This window comes from Eumetopias jubatus, unplaced genomic scaffold (assembly GCF_037043125.1).
Source record: "Eumetopias jubatus isolate StellerSeaLion01/CBP00866 unplaced genomic scaffold, mEumJub1_p1.0 scaffold_2, whole genome shotgun sequence".
NCBI lineage: Eukaryota > Metazoa > Chordata > Mammalia > Carnivora > Otariidae > Eumetopias > Eumetopias jubatus.
This window is the reverse complement of record NW_028274808.1, coordinates 136,295,256-136,313,762: the sequence shown is the minus strand read 5'-3', so window position 1 is coordinate 136,313,762 and position 18,507 is coordinate 136,295,256. Positions and strand designations below refer to the sequence as shown.

The 18,507-nt window shown below is 41.3% G+C and overlaps 1 protein-coding gene across 1 annotated transcript; it reads right to left on the bottom strand.

Moving 5' to 3' along the window:
• Positions 1-362: 362 nt before the first annotated feature.
• On the bottom strand, positions 363-16,299 carry TMEM150C (transmembrane protein 150C). The gene is made up of 7 exons (XM_028124200.2): positions 16,217-16,299; positions 15,354-15,407; positions 15,202-15,234; positions 14,700-14,767; positions 8,025-8,152; positions 4,607-4,784; positions 363-2,350 (listed from the first exon to the last, which is right to left on the bottom strand). Exons 1-7 carry the CDS (start codon positions 16,294-16,296, stop codon positions 2,142-2,144), a joined length of 750 nt encoding a protein of 249 aa, XP_027980001.1. The 5' UTR covers positions 16,297-16,299; the 3' UTR covers positions 363-2,141.
• Between the last annotated feature and the right edge of the window lie 2,208 nt (positions 16,300-18,507).

The window sequence follows — 18,507 nt, the reverse complement described above, 5'->3', positions numbered from 1 at the left end:
CAGACTCCCCGCTGAGCAGGGAGCCTGACACGGGACTCGATCCTGGGACCCTGCAATGATGACCTGAGCCGAAGGCAGATGCTTAACTGACTGAGCCACCTGGGCGCCCCACTGAAGTACATTTTCAACAGAGTGCCTGATGGACTTTATACATGCTTCAGTATCACAGAAGAAATGTTAGTGTAAGAGACAAATCATAATTCTGCATAAAAAGAATTTTATTTAGTTGTCAGATCCCAATGCCAGTCATTGCTTGATTCTGCTAAACTGTGCTATTTAGATATACTCTTAAGAAAGTGTAGAGTGCATCACCAAAAGCTGTTTAATTTGGATTGCGTAGAGTAAAAGAAAACTCCATAAATCTTTGTTTTCTGATAAAATTTTTTAAAATATAAAAATGAAAAAACAAACCCAAAAGCAGTATTCAAAAATAATAAATGTCACCTTGGACTATTTACAGTAAGATGCCTTTTTCCTAGGAGAATGCTCTCTGCTTGATTCTTTTCCTCACATTTCACCTATCACTCATAGGTGTTCTCACCCCGATCTGATCCTTCTCTAGGATTTTTTCCATTCCTGTCTTGCTTGAAACAGTCACCTCTTCTCTCATCTTTGAATCTTTCTCTGATACTCCTTTCTCCTACGCTTAAATTACCAGTAACTCTATTTAACAACATTTGTTGAGCACCTCTATGTGCCAGGCACTGTGCTGGGAGGCAGAGAGAAATACAGAGATGAAAAGTCATGGACCCGTTCCTCAAGAATCTGAGTTTGGGTTGAATTAAAAAACAATCTTTTTCACATTATATTCCATGAGATCCCAGGCTCCTGTGAAGTACATTTGGGGACTTCTTAAAGTGCACTCATGGAGGGTCTGTCAATGTGGCCCACTCCAGGGCATTTTGAACCCAGAATTCTGCTCTTTATGAAGCACAGCCTCAAAAGCCTAGGTCTATGGTTTGCGTTCTAAACTCTTAGCGGGTGAAACGTGTATGTTGGGCGGTAGGGGATCAGCCGTGCCAGTTTGTTTGGGGGAAAGGTGATTTGGTTTCTACAAATTCCAAGTATGAAAAAGCCCTTAAACCCTCGCCCCCCATACTAAATTTGAGCTATAGATACATATTAAGTAGCTCTGCCTTGATCTGAACTTATAACAAGATGCTCTAAGACTCCTTTTGTAAATGTCCAGCAGGAGCTCTTCCTATTACCTCCACAAATATTTCTTTGTGCTTTTCTGTGAACATTTTCTTAGCTTTGAACATAAAAGCAGCAAATGAAGCCTGCAGGTCACTTTTTTTTTTTTTTTTTTTGCTTTTATCATGGTTGAACCCAAAACAAGCTCAGCTCTTTCATTTGGCCTACATCTTCTTTGTCCATGTCTCTTGAGAGACCCACGGTAGTTACTTAAAAAAAGAAGGCAAACTATGAAATATAAAACAAAATCTGTACATAGCATACTATGGAAGCAAAAACGAAACCATACCCTCACTGCCCCCATCTTGTTCCATGCCTGGCAGACCACGTCCCTACGAATATTCACATTTGGAAATATTTCTCAGTCACAGTAAAGTCCAAATCGTGGTGGGCTTGTAGCATATTCCTCTCATTGACTCCACACAGCTGACCACTGAACAGTGATGAAGGGAGTTTTTATGGGGAAGTTCTTGATGATACTCAGTCCATTCAAGAGTATTAGTGCCAGATTCAGAACTTCCTCATGAGCTGGTTCCAAGCCCTTTGGATCTGAAGGCAACTTTGGGAGTTGGCATTATTCCCATGTTACATTTGGCCTGCCCTACTCTGTGGCAGGGTGATCACAATGTCTGAAATACGTGAAGAGAATGAGAAGAGCAGGGAGTACTGGGGGAGAGAGGGAAAAGAGAAGTGATCATGCACAAGCTTCTTGCTCTGTCGTGCATATATTTTCAATGTAACAGCAGGTATTTCGACACATAAGGGCTTGTGCTTTTTCGTTAAAGAAGTAACTTGCCCTGAAAAGCTCATTTGGCAAATGTGGCCATGAACGTGTGTGTGTGTGTGTGTAAAATGTGTGATGAGGTTATGGACCAAGTCCTGTGGGTGTGTCCTTCTGGCTCCTTCCCCCAGCACACCCACCTCACAGGCAAGGAAAAGCTGATAGGTTACACCTGGTCGGTTTGATATTCAGAAGCTTCGGACAGGCTTTCCGAAAAGCTTAGGAAATTCTCCTGGTACTCGGAGCAAACAATCTCGTAACGGTAATGCCGGAACTCCACAGCAAAAGTGCCAAAATAAGACAGGAAGCACATGACCAGACCCCACTGCACCCTGGCTGCGTACATGTGGATGCCTTGGGCCATGAGTATGAAATCTGAGGAGCAGCAGTTAAGGGAGGTACCACCATCAGCCGCATTAAAACTGGGCTCTTTTCTGGACAGGGACAGGCCACAAGAAAAGGCTCATTCCCCGCCCCCCTCCCCCATCAGCAGAACTTAGCTTGACAGCTTGCTGAACACACCACTTGCATGAATAATACGAAGTAACGTTACTGAGCTCTTTGTGCCAGACATGTGTCTAGGTGCTTGCATGGAAAATCTTAACTTAATCCTCACAGCAATCCTATTATCATCAGTTCATTTTAAAAAATAGGGAAACTGAGTCCAGATGGTTAAGTAACTTGCCTGAGGTCACCGAGGTGTTAACTGGTAGAGCCGGAATTCAAATACAAGGACTCGGCCTCCCGGGCCAGGCATGCAGCTCTTACCGTTGCCTAATAATCTGTGAGATTAGCAAGAGGATTAAAACTCCCCCCAAAAATTAGATGGCCAGAAAAAGAAATTTATCTTTAAAAAATTATTGCAAGTGACTGGATTCATAGTCATCTTTCTATCTGCAGAAACAATTTTGAACATCTCAAATCACTAATTACCTACATCGAAGCTTTGTCTCTACCGTGCTAATAATGTGTAATTGGCCCCTCCTCCTTTTCTGCTAGTTTTCACTATTAAAACAACAAATGAGACTCCTATGCCTGAATCTATATGGAGTGTACACGTTCACACACCAGTATACATGAGGTAGGAGCTGGGAAGGAGAATGTTTCAAAGCATGCTTTAGTAAGAAGCCAAGAGGCCACGGTCTAAATACATTTTTAAGGAAAAATCAGAAATGCTCCCTTGGAATTAGCTCTATCTTCAGAACTTACACTTAAAATCTTGGGAAATTTTCAGAGGGCAAAAGAATACGGTGAAACTACTTCAGCCAGACTCTGCTGTCCTGAGAAGGCCCGGATCTGTTCACCTGGGAACCAAGACAGGGTTCCAAATGTTCAGAAACAACACGGCTCAGGATTGTTTGGTATAAGCTGAAAACGCAAAATAAAGTCTGTACGTCCTCTTCTGACTGAGGGCTCAAAATATTGGCAAAGCAATGTTATTACTTAAGTTAGTGGGGAAGGGATAAATCTTCACATCTCATACCTGAATTCTGACCTTTTTACTCATAAAATATTCTATCAAGTGGCTAGACATAAGCACGAATTTTGGCTTGATTCTCCAGTCCTCAATTGTTCTCTAAGGTGCTGCAGAACTTCAAAAAACCAGTCACATGGTTGGCAATTAGGAAAGAAGAAATAAAGACCCCAAAGACTCCAGTACCTACAGGACATCTCTGAACCACAAACGTTTTCATATTTTAAAGCCACTTTCCCTAAGGCGAGAGGGTGTGGTGATGAAGAGTTCAAACTGTGCCTGAGTTTAAGTCGAGATCACTGCATGCAGAGTGTGATCTTGGGTAAATTATCTCTGTCCTTACTATTCTTGTTAAAGGAGGATTAAAAGAGTTGATCCATTTAAAGTGCTTAGAATAACGCCTAACACATGATAACAGCCTAATAAATGTTGGCGATTACGTGCCCGAAGATGTAATCGGGTTAGCTATACATTCTACCACCTAGGAACCTTATTCCCTTCCTCTCTGGTTTCCGAGGAGAACCTATTGGAGTGAACACTTAAGATCACTCTGCCCCACAGAACGAGTGGCTGATCTGATTGGTCGCACTGGAAGTGGCCGGCTTCTTCTATTGGGCCACGCTACCGGTAGGTGGGGTCACCGTGCTCCCTCCTGGGCTAGTCTCGTGGGACGTATTTGGGATTAAGCTTTTCCTGGTTTCTCTGCTTGTTACCTAGTGGATAAGTTGAAGTCCAGGGTGTGACACAGGAGGCCTGCCCCGTTCTCCTTTGAAAATTAAACGAAATAACAGGGCCATTAATAAAGTCACAAATTAACTTTTTTTTTAAGATGTAAGGGAAAAACAATCCCCATCTTCGTTATGCTTTTCATCAAGGGAAACTTTTACATCGTTAATGATAAGGAACACCCGTCCTACAGATAGAAACAATTTTGAGAAGGCAGAGCTTGTTTTATTTTTAGTTCTCCATCTCCTCTTTGGCATAAAAAAATAGGCCTGGGAGTTTTTGTTTCTATATCCATTCCTGTTGTCTTTTGTCTAAGATTCTGAGATAATCTGACCAATATCCTAACGAATTGGAAATGGCGATTTTCTCATCTACATATCTGTGTTTTACTCTCACTGTCAGAGAACCTTCTTTTCACATTCAAAGGATACAGAGGACCACACAGAGAGTGATAGATGCTGAGAGAATAACTCGTGGAATTCCAACTTTCCGGCCTTCATTCTTGATGTTGACTTTGAGTGTCAGTGCAGCCTGGATCCAGCAGGTCAACGTGCCAAATCCAAAGGTCAAGGAAGTTCCGACATTGTGGATTTCTTCATCATTCGTGAGCTAAGGGAGGAACAGATAATGACAAGGAGGCCCATTTAGAAAAGACATGATGGCCAGTGGAACACCCGAGGGAGAAAAAAATAGGTAAAATGATGTCTCAGTAATGGGATGATAGATTTTGGAAAGAGTAGAGTCCTTCATCTTCACTGGCTCTTTGTGTCTGTTCTCAAATGGTCTGAACTCTGAGGGGGAAAAGGGAAAGAAATAGTACCCCCAGACCTCAAAATATTTGTTTAGAATAACCCACTCAGGCAGTGGTAATCTATTCTTTGAATTTATTTTCCAGAAAAGTGTAGAAAAGCAAAAGAAAAACAGTTACACCAAAAAGAGAAATGTCAGTTTCTACAAACATACACCCCAAACTTTGTTTTCCAGGCTAAGAAATGAGACCCGGGATCTGGCTGTGTTTTTAGTGATCGAAGAGGACATACTCTAAGCGGGTCAAGATTTTACTGACATAGCTAACAACACTTACTCCTACAAAACTGGCCTGTGTAATGTGACCAATTCATTGTTAATGGGATTTTGTTGAATTTTCCTTTTATAATAATAAGAAAATTTTCACCTAAAAGCTTTTTCCATATTTGTAGATCGATTAAAGGACATTAGTGTTTCAAGATTCCTGGTCAAGGCTTTTATAGAGTTAATAGGTTACAGGAGACCCATTTGGGTTATTTCATTTGAGGGTTAAAGACGTAAACTCTCCAAACCATTGCCTACTGATGTCAAAAATATACTGGTCACTTTTTTTTTTAATATAGTGGTCACGGGGTGCCGGGTGCCTCAGTCTGCCTTGAATGTCTGCCTTCCACTCAGGTCATGATCTCAGGATCCTGGGATTGAGCCCCGTGTAAGGCCCCCTGCTTGTGCTCGCTCGCTCGCTCTCTGTCTCAAATAAATAATCTTTAAAAAAAATAATATACTGGTCCCTTAAAACATCTTTAGCAATTATGTATTTTTTAATTACACATATAAGAAAATAAAATCTATAGTTGAAGAGACGGCTCTTACAACATAGTAAAATATTTTTTGAATTGCTATTGTCTTCAGATATTTTATTGTTTGACATTGCTGTGAGAATAATGGTTGCATCAAATCAATATTGCTTTCCTTTTACAATTTTTTCTATTGTTTTTGGCTGTAGTATTTTTTCCTCTTTGGAAGAAGCCACTTTTTTCCTCTCTTAGCTCAAAAGACATATTTTCAAATCTTTATTTATTTACATATTTTTTTAATGCGGAGGACACCTGTATTTATTTATTTACTCATTTATTTTTGAAGATTTTATTTATTTGTCAGAGAGAGAGCAAGAGCACGAGGGGCAGGTGAGGGTAGAGGGAGAAACAGACTCTCCCCCCCTGCCCCCCGAGCAAGGACCCCGATTCAGGACTCCATCCCAGGACCCTGAGATCATGACCTGAGCTGAAGGCAGATGCTTAACCCACTGAGCCACCCAGGCGCCCCAAATCTTACTTTAAATAACAATTCCTCAAATACAATTTTACTTCTAGGCAATTGGTTTTCCATGTTATATACACAGTCCATTCATTTATTATTTTAAACTTAATTTAAAAAATAGATTGTATAATTACATGGTTCAAACTTTAAAAAATTATAGAGTATGGATGGAAAAGTCTGTCTCCCACCCCATACGCTAGCCACTTGGTTTCTTCACAGGCAACTAATTTGTTGTTTCCTTTGTATTCTCTGTAGATATTCCAGAAAGTGTTCTTCGTATGTCGTGTCATCATTCGTGGTTTTGAGTATTTGTGGTTCACCGAAACAACCCAATCTCTGGACTTTAGGAAAGACTAAAAGGTCTACCCAGTAACTTCCATCCAGGCCCTGGTTTTTATAGAGTTAATCGGTTAATAGGTTTATAAACAGCCCCTACAGCACAGCCAGGCAGCAGCCACTCAGTAAGTCTGGCTTGATAGGGGATGGGCCCTAGAGTAGTAAAAGAACGAGTGGGACTGCCGATCTGTCAAACGACCCATCGATTCAAAAGGAACTATTCCGTTGCTCCTCTGTGCCAGGCGAAGTGCTGGGGAATGAGTTTTCCTGGTGTAATGAATTACCAGGACTGAGGGGTGGAACGAGACACAGTTTTAGAAAATCCACTACTCTATATTTTTAAATGCCTCTGCCATTTGGATTTCACTCCACAGATGGGGAGAGGTGTCAGGATGGAGGAAGTTTCTCACCAGGGTATAAAGCAGAGGTTGGAGGACCCTGGGAAGGGAACGAGCCATGGGCAATCAGACAACCACCGCTCCCGTGTGGGGGCTCCTCGTCTGTCTTACAAATGGAGTTGTTTGAGTCTAGAGGTGGATGATGGTCTTGGCAAGGGAAATTTTTTTTTTTTTTTTTTTTTAAGTAGGCTCCATACCCAGCGTGGAGCCCAGCACAGGGCTCAAATTCATGACCCTGAGATCAACACCTGAGCTGAGATTGAGAGCCAGATGCTCAACCAACTGAGCCACCCCTAGGGAAATGATTCTTAAATGTTGTGATCTCGGGCTTCTAAATGTCTGGGCAGAAGAGTTAGTGTTAGTAGACCTTTATACAAGTCCTAGGTGTTCTAGAGAAATTCTGTGTTTGCAAACTTGAGTCCCACGTGAGCTTGCTCATATGAAATGCAAGCTTTTATCCAAAAAGGATATTCAGTGTTTAACTTAATTTAATTTTTAAAAGATTTTATTATTTATTTGACAGAGAGACACAGCGAGAGAGGGAACACAAGCATGGGGAGTGGGAGAGGGAGAAGCAGGCCTCCCACCAAGCAGGGAGCCCGATGCGGGGCTCGATCCCTGGACCCGGAGATCATGACCTGAGCTGAAGGCAGACGCTTAACGCCTGAGCCACCCAGCGGCCCCTTCAGTGTTTAATTTTAGAAAGGCCATGATCATATTAGTTTTCTAGAAAGTTACATTAGGAGACAATTTTTCTATGAGAAAAAGTATAGAGCACTTTGAAATCCTCTGTCGAAGATACACTGCGATTGTAGAGGCTACTTTTCCCCATAGCGGTGCTGTACTTCCAGTGCAGAGTGAGCGCCCTCACACGTGCAGTGCCAACATCAGCAGATGGGGCCGAGGACCAGAAGCACTGACTGCTGGAGGACCTGTGCTTAATAGGAACCACCACTAGCATTATTTAAAAGATTTGTGCAGAATCAGTGGCTATGACCACCCTCTAGGCGAAGGGGGAGAAGGAGGTGAAAAAGGCCAAATGAAGTACCTGAAAATTACCGAGTAAGGTCATCCCAAAGGAGGCCAGACACAGTGCCACCAATCCACTAATATTCAGCCATGGATTTAAAACCTTGGGTTTCAGCTGTATGAAGCGCAGAACAGCTACCACGAGAGCTGGGGATAAAACAAAATGTTAACATTTAAAAATCTAAATCATGCAGCTAGATTCTGAGGCAGAGTTCTAAAGCCCCAATGTGCAAGATTAAACTTTGCGCCATGGTGCACTTTTAAATCTCTGAAATGGCAGATAATTTCTAAAAGAAATTTTTCACGTGATGCTCATGATCATTTGGATGTTTTACTATGCCTACTTTGGGGGAGGCAGAGAGGAGTTGAAACAGCAGTGCTATATGTTATTTGAGTGGTGCAAGGGTTGTTCACAGAGTTTTCAAAAACAAGGTCAGCCCAGGACACATTGGCTTGGGAGAACATTGCAGAGGCCTCACACAACAATTAAGACAGGAATAAAGACAATCCATGGCTCAAGAGTTCACTAATTCACCTCCCCCCCTTTAGTTTCACAGTGTTAGAGCAGACACAGGGAAGAAGATGGGTCCACCTCCAGACACACCCACTGGTCCCTGTGCCAGAAATCATTCCTGGAGACAGGAAGAAGACAAGGCAAGTGTACAAATCCCTTGATTACTGGTTTATTCCCACTTCCCTCTAATTCTATCTGGAGGTGTCCACTGTCAAAGGACAAGGATAGTCGATCTAAATTAGAGCAGTTATAGTAATCAAATTATGAAATCTGAATTTTAACATAGGTCTGGGGGTTTGGTATGTACTGAAAATCACGCTGATTATATGATGAAAGCTCAAGACTTCTATGATGTTACTCACTTTGAAAACCCACTCCATCTTTCGAAGCACATTGTTATGGGAGAATCAGAAAGAATGAAGGAATTTACCTAGATTTAAACCTAACTTCTTTTTTTTAAGGTTTTATTTATTTAAGTAATCTCTATACCCCATGTGGGGCTCGAACTCACAACCCTGAGATCAAGAATCACATGCTCTTCAACTGAGCCAGCCAGGCACACCTCAAACCTGTCTTCTAATAGCAACCTTGAGGATGGTCCATACTCAAGCCATGAATATAAGAATCCCCTTTTAGTAATTGCTTAGTGCAGGGGTATTTTCATATTTATACAAAAAGCTGGGAGAGGTTAGTCTACAAATAAGTGGAAAAAAAGTGCTTGCAGTTAATATAAGTTATATCTACATATAAGGAAATGCACTTTCTACTTCCTAAGACAATTTATTTTGACACTAAGTTTTATCAGGGAAGACAATTAGAAATTCAAGAATTATCCTATTTATACAGCAATTAAGTAGGTAATTATTTGCTAAAGGTTTGTATCTTCATTATAGGCCCTTATTAGTAGTCATTAATAAAGAAAACTCTTCCATAAATTTGCATTTCCTAAATTTGCTGAATGTCATAGTGGGAAGCTACAAAGTTAAGCTCAGCAAGTTGATTTTCAGTTCCAAGTACCTCTGATCAAAGAGTGGTGTATACAACTTGGTTAAGATTTGGATTTTAGAAACAAAATAGTAGTAAACCGTAATTTATAAAATCTCAAATTGTTCAGCTCTGACTTAGCTTTTAGTATATTTACGCTTCGTCTAACTCCCACTAGAAGTCATAGAATTTATAAATGATACTTGAGTTGAAAGAGTCCAAACCTAATGGTTTGAGGGACCTAGTTAGAAATTATAATACATCAGAGTCTATTAATAATGACAACAAGTATCCTAGAGGATGAAAAAATCAGCACAACTTCTTCCTACTTTTTAAAATGGGAATAGGAGGAGGAAGCGAAGGAGAAATTCCACATAAGCCCTAAGTGATCATCAGATAAAGAGGTCTCTAGATTAAGACCAGAATCCTCAACACAGGGCACCACAGGAGACACTTGCTATTAACTGTGTATGGATATTAGGACATAATGACCGAATACCAAGACAGCACATTTCATTTCTTTTAAAAATGACTAGTGAGGGTGCCTGGGTGGCTCAGTCGGTTAAGCGTCTGCCTTCGGCTCAGGTCCTGATCTCAGGGTCCTGGGATCGAGCCCCTGCTTCGGGCTCCCTGCTCAGTGGGGGCCTGCTTCTCCCTCGGCCACTCCCCCTGCTTGTATTCAATCCCCTCTGTCAAATAAATAAATAAAAATCTTTAAAAACACTTAAATTAAAATGACTAGCGGAAAGTATTACTCTAGCAGCTCTGGATGTCATTTAATTTGGGGGAATAGGATCGTACTAGAACTTCGGCTTAAGCCCTAAAGCACTGCTGAAGCAGACACAGATGGCTCTCCTTTTTACCTGTCGGGTCAGTTTGTTCCCTTGTGCCCAGAGCAAGAGGGTCAGTGGCCATATTCTGTGTTACTCATTTCTCCCTGGTAAACACAGGACATGTATCATCTTCTGGTCCCAGCCCTGCTAGCCTTCCCACTTGTAATATGATGAGAAATAATTTTATCATGAACAGATGATGAAATTAAGCAGGAAACAGAAACCTACTTGGAGACATGAATTCAACCCAACACTCCTAACTTCCAGAACGGCATTCCAAACACCACACTCTGCCCTCTTTACCTATTAACACCATTATTAATCAGCTCAGACTAGGCAAATTTTCCTTCAAAAATAGATTCTATGGGCAACTGGCTGGCTCAGTCAGTAGAGCGTGTGACTCCTGATCTCAGGGTTGTGAGTTCACCACATTGGTCATAGAGGCTACATTAAAAAAAAAAGAAAGAAAGAAAGAAAGAAAAAGATTCTAGTCGAAATTTTAAGGTGGTGGAAATTACAAGCTTCTGGTCCTTTAACAGTTTTATTAACAGGTTTAATAGAGGCAGATTCAGATTATCGGTTATTAAGTCCTTTTCAACCCAGTAGTGATTTAATTATACATGCTTGAGAAAGACTTCTGGGCAGTGGAGTGATTTCAAAGCTGACTTTATATACGCTGAACAATTTTTTACTACATTAATGTTCTGATCAGAAGATATGTCTTTTAGTTTCAATAAAAATTTTAGATTTTAGGGCGCCTGGGTGGCTCAGTTGGTTAAGCAACTGCCTTCGGCTCAGGTCATGATCCCAGGGTCCTGGGATCGAGTCCCATATCAGGCTCCCTGCTCAGCAGGGAGTCTGCTTCTCCCTCTGACCCTCTTCCCTCTCATGCTCTCTATCTCTCATTCTCTCTCTCTCAAATAAATAAATAAAATCTTTAAAAAAATAAAAATAAATAAATCTATTTAAAAAAAAAAATTTTAGATTTTAGGGGCGCGTGGGTGGCTCAGTAGGTTAAGTGTCTGCTTTCGGCTCAGGTCATGATCCCAGGGTGCTGGGACCGAGCTCTGCATGGGGCTCCCTGCTCATCAGGGAGTCTGCTTCTCCCTCTCCCACTCCCCCTGCTTGCTCTCTCTTTCTCTGTCAAATAAATAAATAAAATCTTTAAAAAAATTTTTAGATTTTATTAACAGTTTTAGAAAAGATTTTTAAAACCCACCCTTCTGTTGTTTATGGTATTTGGAATAGTCCTTTGCTATATAAGTATCCCCTATTTATCTATTTTAAAAGAACACAAAGAGTAGAATAAATGCCTATTTTCTTTACTAAATATTGTGAGGCTGACTGGGCCTTTATTTTTATTTATTTATTTATTTATTTATTTATTTATTTATTTATTTATTTTTAAAGTGGGCTCCACACCTCACATGAGGCTTGAACTCACAACCCTGAGATCAAGAGTCGCATGCTCTACCGACTGAGCCAGCCAGGCACCCCTGGTTGGGTTTTTAAAGTTCAAACTCAAAACGGCAGCTCTTCATTGCAGTTCTAAATTGGTGCCTGGCCAAATTCTTTGTTCATTTGTTTAGTTTTATTGTTTATGCATCAAAATTCCTATTTATGACTGCAGGAGAACCCAGCAATCAGTGTGTTTTGGCTGAAGGAGAGAGAGCAGCTGCTATTAAGTGACTGAGATCATTCAGCCTATCAGCTTTATCCTCACAACCTGTTCAGGGCAGAAAAGAATATTCCTTTCAAGAAATTTGTCTTAGGTCTCTTTCCCCGCCGCCCTGGGGAAATAAAAGTGCGGATTTGGGACAAAGTGTATAACTAATTCGGTAAAGAAAATACTTGAGGTCGATCTTTGATTAGTACATCAAAAAGACAGAAGATCTTTGCTGATTTTAATAAATGCTAAACTAACCTGTAGATTGTAAATTAGAATCTAGATTTCTGCCAAAAAGCAGTGATTTCTAGGCAGTCCATGTTGTTCCTTAAAGTCAATGATGCCATCTAAAGTAAAAGTCCGAGGTCTAACAGGGACTGGCCTGGGGAGATGAAAGCCTCCTCCACTTGAGGCAAGAATCATTAGTAAATGGATTCTTTTTCACTCCCAGAGTTGATAAATAAATAATTGTTGGTTTCCTCCCACTGAACACTAATCTTCATCAGTTTCGTGTCTACCAGATGGCACCGAAATGCCGGAAGACAATAAAGAATAAACACTGGATACTGCAATACCTCAGAGCGAGCGCTAGTAAAGGCTTAAGTGCTTCTTGCGGGAACAGGGGAGGGCCGGAGAATAAGATGATGACGAATGTCCTCTGGAAGAGGGGAGCTTGTTTTCATTACTTTGTTTTTGGAAATGCTTTTATAATTAGTTAATCATCAGCTTTATAACTGGATACATTTGTGAGCTGTGCAAATTGGCATTTTGAAGATTATACACTAAAGACTATGGGGAAATATCAAATTATCTTAAGAATGTGAAGGAAGCAATATGTGGCTTCCACCATGTTCATTGGTGTCTTTAAAGCCCAAGTGGAGGACAAACAGCTTGTGACAGCTTTTTAATAAGGGCAGTCTCCTGTGTCTCGTGATTAGATGAGGTGGTATTTTCAAAGCACTTAGCATCATGCCTGGAATATAAATGACTGCTATTAATTATTGCTATTATTGCACCCCGTGGGGAAGATCATATGAGTAGGTACCGACCTGCAGGCCTACGTGGCGTGACTGCAGGCTGACTGGGAAAGGTCCCTGACTTTGCGATTCAAGATTCTCTCCCGGGGGGGCTCTGTGTTCTCTTAAGTGCAAATAGCTCCTTAGCAGTCATTTATGCCTTGGTGTCAAGAGTAGGGAAAAAAAAGTGAGAATTAAAGCCCATGATAGCTGAGGCTGATGGCAGGGAAGACAGAACCCGACTGGCCAGGACTGACACTGGTGCCCAAGTGTGCGTCAGCTGCAGTAGGTACCGCCTTTTCCAGAACCGGGGAATAGCCGAGACATGAAAATCCTGCCTACCAAGGACACGACGAGGAGAGTGCTTCAAAGACTCGGCAACTTCGGCATTAGGGTTGTATCTGACCTCCTCCTTAGCGGTGGCGTGGCAGTCCATGCCTTTCAGACACCTCCTGCTCAGGCAAAAGGGACTATGTTTTGGGGACGCCTGGGTGGTGAAAGGTTTTGACCCACATAGAGTTAGCTCCAGGGAGGAACTTTAGTAACTGCAGACAAGTCCCCCAGTGTACTTTTCATTGAACTCCACAGGTTCAAGAGAGGCCTCCTAGGCCTCCCTGGGAACGCTCTCCATGTTTCTCATGTTCTGAGCCTTCTATACCAAGATTGTGCCTATGTTGCATGTTGGACCAACCATCTCCCTTGATTTTCCAGTGAGTTCTATAGGTCTTTCCTTTTCCTACCGCAAACGTTAAAAAAATAACATCTTAAAAACGAGTAGAACTTTTTTGGGGTGGAGTTCTACATAGATGAAATAATAGGTCACCTCTTTGGGGGACAGGTGCCACCAAGGCTGAAATTCTCACCATCCAAAAGAACCATTTCCAGAAAGCAGTTGTTGAAAAACTGAGCTGTCACCGGCCCAATCCCCTACAGCATGCCAGCGATGATATTAGCCGACCCTTTGAAAGACACCGAGGACACTGGCCTTGGGGAGATGGTATCCAAGGGGGACGTGGGAAAGGACAGAGGGAATGGCTGGTTCCCTCAATCCTCGGAAGGAAATGCTCGCAGAACAAAGGCGACAGGATGTGAAATGATGGTCTTGGGCCCTGAAGGAAAAGAATGGAACGGGGACCAGACCTGAGCACCAAAGGTCTCTTCTTTTTTTTTTTTTTTAACCTACACCTCCACTTGCCATCTTAGTTATGTGTATACATGTACAGGAGACAGCATCACCCATGTTAATGCTGACCTTTAGATCTAAAGACAGTGTCTCCACACATCAGTATTTATCACAAAGCCCATGCATTTGTCATCCTTGCCAGTGAAGAAATAAATAAGGCATTCTTCTTGACACAAATGTATTGCACCATTACTACACTGTCATGCAGGAATTTTTTGGCACGTGAAATACAGTATTTCACGTGGCAACAGAAATAAAGTCAAGAAAACACTGAAGTGATAAAGATGATAAGGGGAAGAGAAGATGTAAGGTAAGCAGGGTGAACATGAAAGTGCGAGAAAAAAGACCCTCAAAACAAAAAGCCAGCTTCGGCATATTGACATGATATGATACCAGATTGTCAGCTAAGCCCACCGTGCTTTTGATGTGGGTTTGGGAAGATTTAAAATAAAAAAGAAAAGTACCAAAGCACACCAAGTGTTCTTTCACCCTTCTTACCTAGGAATGCTGCCATGTTCATGACTTGACTAAACACACAGCTTGCAGGAGGCTCATCACCTGCAATACTTGAAAAATAATGACATGCTTTATTACTACTATCTTAAAATCTGCCACCTTCAATGGTCTGTGTCCCTTCAAAACTCGTTATGTCGAGATCCTAACCCCCAATGTGATGCTATGAGGAGGTGGGGGCTTTGGGAGATACTCAGGTCATGACGGTCGAGCCCTTCTGAGTGGGATTCGTGCCCTTATAAAAGAGATCCCAGAGAGCTGTCTCGTCCCATTTCTGCCGTGGGAGGACACAATCAGAGGATGGCCATCTACAGCCCAGAAGAGGGCCCTCCTCAAGACCCGACGGCTGGCGCCCTGATCTTGGACCTCCAGCCTCCCAAGAAGCTGTGAGACATAAATTTTTGTTTATTAGCGACCCAGTAGCCCAAACTAAGTCATCTCCCAACTTCTCCTAGGATCCAACAGATCAAAAGAGCTATCGAGTTACCTTATATAGGGTGCATGCTTCACGCCCGGTTTCCTGGAAAAGAAAAAGCACAAGTTAAAGTACAGTCATTTGTGCACAGTTTAACCTCACCAGTGGCAAGAGTTTTATTAAGTCTACTGATTAACAGTGAATTACCCAGAGATCGGCTTTACCTTTCAGCTGAATTTAATGGGAAAATTTTGTCATCTTCCACAGCTATAAAGTATCTACGAAGAAAGAACAAGTAAAGTTTATTAAACAAAAATTTTTAAAAAGACTCACTTGTTTCCCAGTTTTACTAGATTAGTCACATTAAATCATATTCATTGTTTTTCCCAGCTGGGAAAAATTTCTTTTGCTATAATGTTTACCTACAGATCACTTACAAGGCTCTTTACAATTCAAATGTGATTAATACTATTTCTTGAATTTTCAAAACACCCTCCAAATTGATGGTAATCATTATAATCTGGAAACTGGGAAAACAAAGAAATAAGACCTTATATAACTTTGAGGAAACTAAAATTAGAATTCAAATTTTCTAATTTCTCAGGAGTGTGTCCACCTCTCTCAGTGAACTGCAAGGGAACTAAAATAATTTGCTGGAAGTGAAATAGTACTTGAAATAAGCAAGTGTGGGAGCATTCTGTGATAAGCTGAGTACCAAACCCAGTCATACCGGACTATGCACTGGACTGTGAATGGAATCTTTAGCATGTGAGAATAATGAGCAAATCTTGAAAACAGTGAATCCCTATCACCAGTTTATAGAACGTTCATTACCGAAAGAACACAGGAACACAAAATAAAACCAGTATTCTTCACTACCTGCTTTGCATAATTTATTACTCACTCTTGCTCTTTACTTTGGGTAATAGAAGGGAAGACAAATGGGGACTTTAGCAAGGTCGAATTAGTAAACACTATTTTAAAGTATTTATAAATACACTTATATAGCTATGCCATATACTATCAAAACTACATTTTGATCTACACTGTGCCAAGTCCTTAAATAATTAAATAAGAGAATACTCACACTATCCATAAGCCAGCTGAAGTAAACAAAGTAAATACAAGAGGTAAAAACATCCATACGCTGCACTTCTTCCCATCCATGCCTGTACCACTGAAATAAAATCAACAGGCATTAATAACTAAGGCAAAAATTCACCTTACTCTTACAGGGCGGAAAGGGAGTTTACTTTAACTGAAAAGGAGTGTATTTTATGAAACCAGGATTCAAATCAATCTATTACTGCCACTTATGCTCGTGGAAATCCCTTGAACAGTTAACAAGGATGATAGTTGTCCAGCATTAGCTTAAATATTCCAGAGCCTTAGTTGAGAACTAAATGGGAAACTTCTCATAAACACAGTTATCCTTATATGAGCATCAGTATTTTTAAGCAAGGACAAAAGGGTTGGGGTGAGGACTTTCAGAAGAGCTAGGTACCAAAGTTTATTCCAACCTACTTTTAGTGCGATTATTAACAGTTTTGGATTTATGGCTCTATGGATCTGGCATGTACATATGTCTACAGCTTGGCAGATAAGAATGCTAGAAACAAATGCTTACTAAATAAATTAGCAATGCAGGAGGAAATGACAAATTCTTTGCAAATCTGAACTTTTCTCGTGACACGTTATTGAGCAACTATCTCCAAAGACTCTAAAGATGAATTTTGGGAAAACAATGCATTGTGAATAATTTTAAATTAACTCCAATGAACACAATGGGGAACAAGAACAGATGTCAGGCATTTTGGGTGTTATATTTGAAAGCAAAAATAAATGAATAAAAAGATTCCCCACATAAATGGAAGTGAAAAAGAGAAGCTGCAGGGGTGTCTATGAGAAATTGACCTCCACAGGTGACCTGCCAAACAGAAGAATAATGTAATTAATAGGTATCTCTAAGGAGCTAGCACTGCTCATTATTTTGAGTTTCCCATGAACCACCAGTTGCTTACGAGTTTGAACCAGCACTGCTATGTATCTGAGCACCTCCATGATATCTGCTTTTGCACACTGACACTCCCTGGACCTCCCAAGTCCTGCGATCAGAGAACTAACATGGCCCTCCCTGAAGGCTGGCGACCGGTAAGGTGTCAGGAAGGTCTTGGTTACCAGAAGTGACCTGCCTGATAAAGTAGATCTTTCAGGTGAGGGGACACACACCCGAAACTAATAATGTATCTGTGACCAGTTGTGGTGTGGTCTAAACAGCCGTCTGGGTAGGGATGTTAAATAAATGACAGTAGCTAAGAGTTGAAAGACATTAGAACTGGGGCGCCTGGGTGGCTCAGTCGTTAAGTGTCTGCCTTCAGCTCAGGTCATGAGCCCAGCGTCCTGGGATCGAGCCCCACATCGGGCTCCTTGCTCCACGGGAAGCCTGCTTCTGCCTCTCCCACTCCCCCTGCTTGTGTTCCCTCTCTCGCTGTGTCTCTCTGTCAAATAAATAAATAAAATCTTAAAAAAAAAAAAGACATTAGAACCACTTTCAATCAATTTAATCCAGTCTACTCCGATCCAATCCAATCCACAAAGATTGACATCCTGCTTGTGGCACATACCATACCAGGTGGTGGAAATAATTGAGGTGAAGTCTCATGAATACAACTATTTATATGTAATAGTCTATTCAATATAGAAAAGCTACTGTAGGAACCAGCGGTGCCTACCCAGTTTCTGTAATATGGAAGGATGGTGAACATTTGAAGCACACCCACTATGGCTAGTCAGTGTCTATGCATTTATTTATGTCCAGAAAATTGTGGGCTTATAATAAAGCTATCAGTTTTGCTAACAAAAAATAATTTCATCATTGGCCAAAGATGTAGCATGAGTACAGAAAACTGGAATGTGGACTGAGCATGCAAACCCATTATTCCACATCTGCCCCTGAAATCGGATGCTTGGACAGCATGAGCACAGATGAAATGGTTACACTGGAAGAGTTCAGAGACCTAGTTCTCAACCTTAACGTTGCCAGTAATCAACTCTCTGGGTCTAGGCCAGTTACTTACATCTGTAACACCATTTCCCCAACTTGCTGCATGAGGACTGAATTTTAAATGAGGGAGGACATCAAAGACTGTGCCCTCACATGGGAGTAGGACCCTAGAGGTTAACCTAAGCACGGTATCTTCTCTGTCTGCAGGAACAGAATGCTCCAGCACACAAGAATCATCAGCCTGCGGGGAACCCATGCCTCTTAACCATTTTTACAATAGAGCGGTGAACAAATCAATGCCAGCGTGTTCATGTACAGGGGGGAATACAACTGCCAAATGGACAGATACTCACACTGGTTCCCCTTTCGGAAGC

What these genes read in the sequence shown, in the direction of transcription:
- TMEM150C (XM_028124200.2), bottom strand. Translation starts at nt 16,296, where the DNA reads ATGGATGGGAAGAAGTGCAGCGTATGGATGTTTTTACCTCTTGTATTT. An exon ending in TCAGCTGGCTTATGGATAGT is followed by an intron (nt 15,408 to 16,216) that starts GTGAGTATTCTC and finishes CTTTCTTCGTAG; the next exon opens with ATACTTTATAGCTGTGGAAG. An exon ending in CACTCTCTGTGTGGTCCTCT is followed by an intron (nt 2,351 to 4,606) that starts GTATCCTTTGAA and finishes GCTGCTCCTCAG; the next exon opens with ATTTCATACTCATGGCCCAA.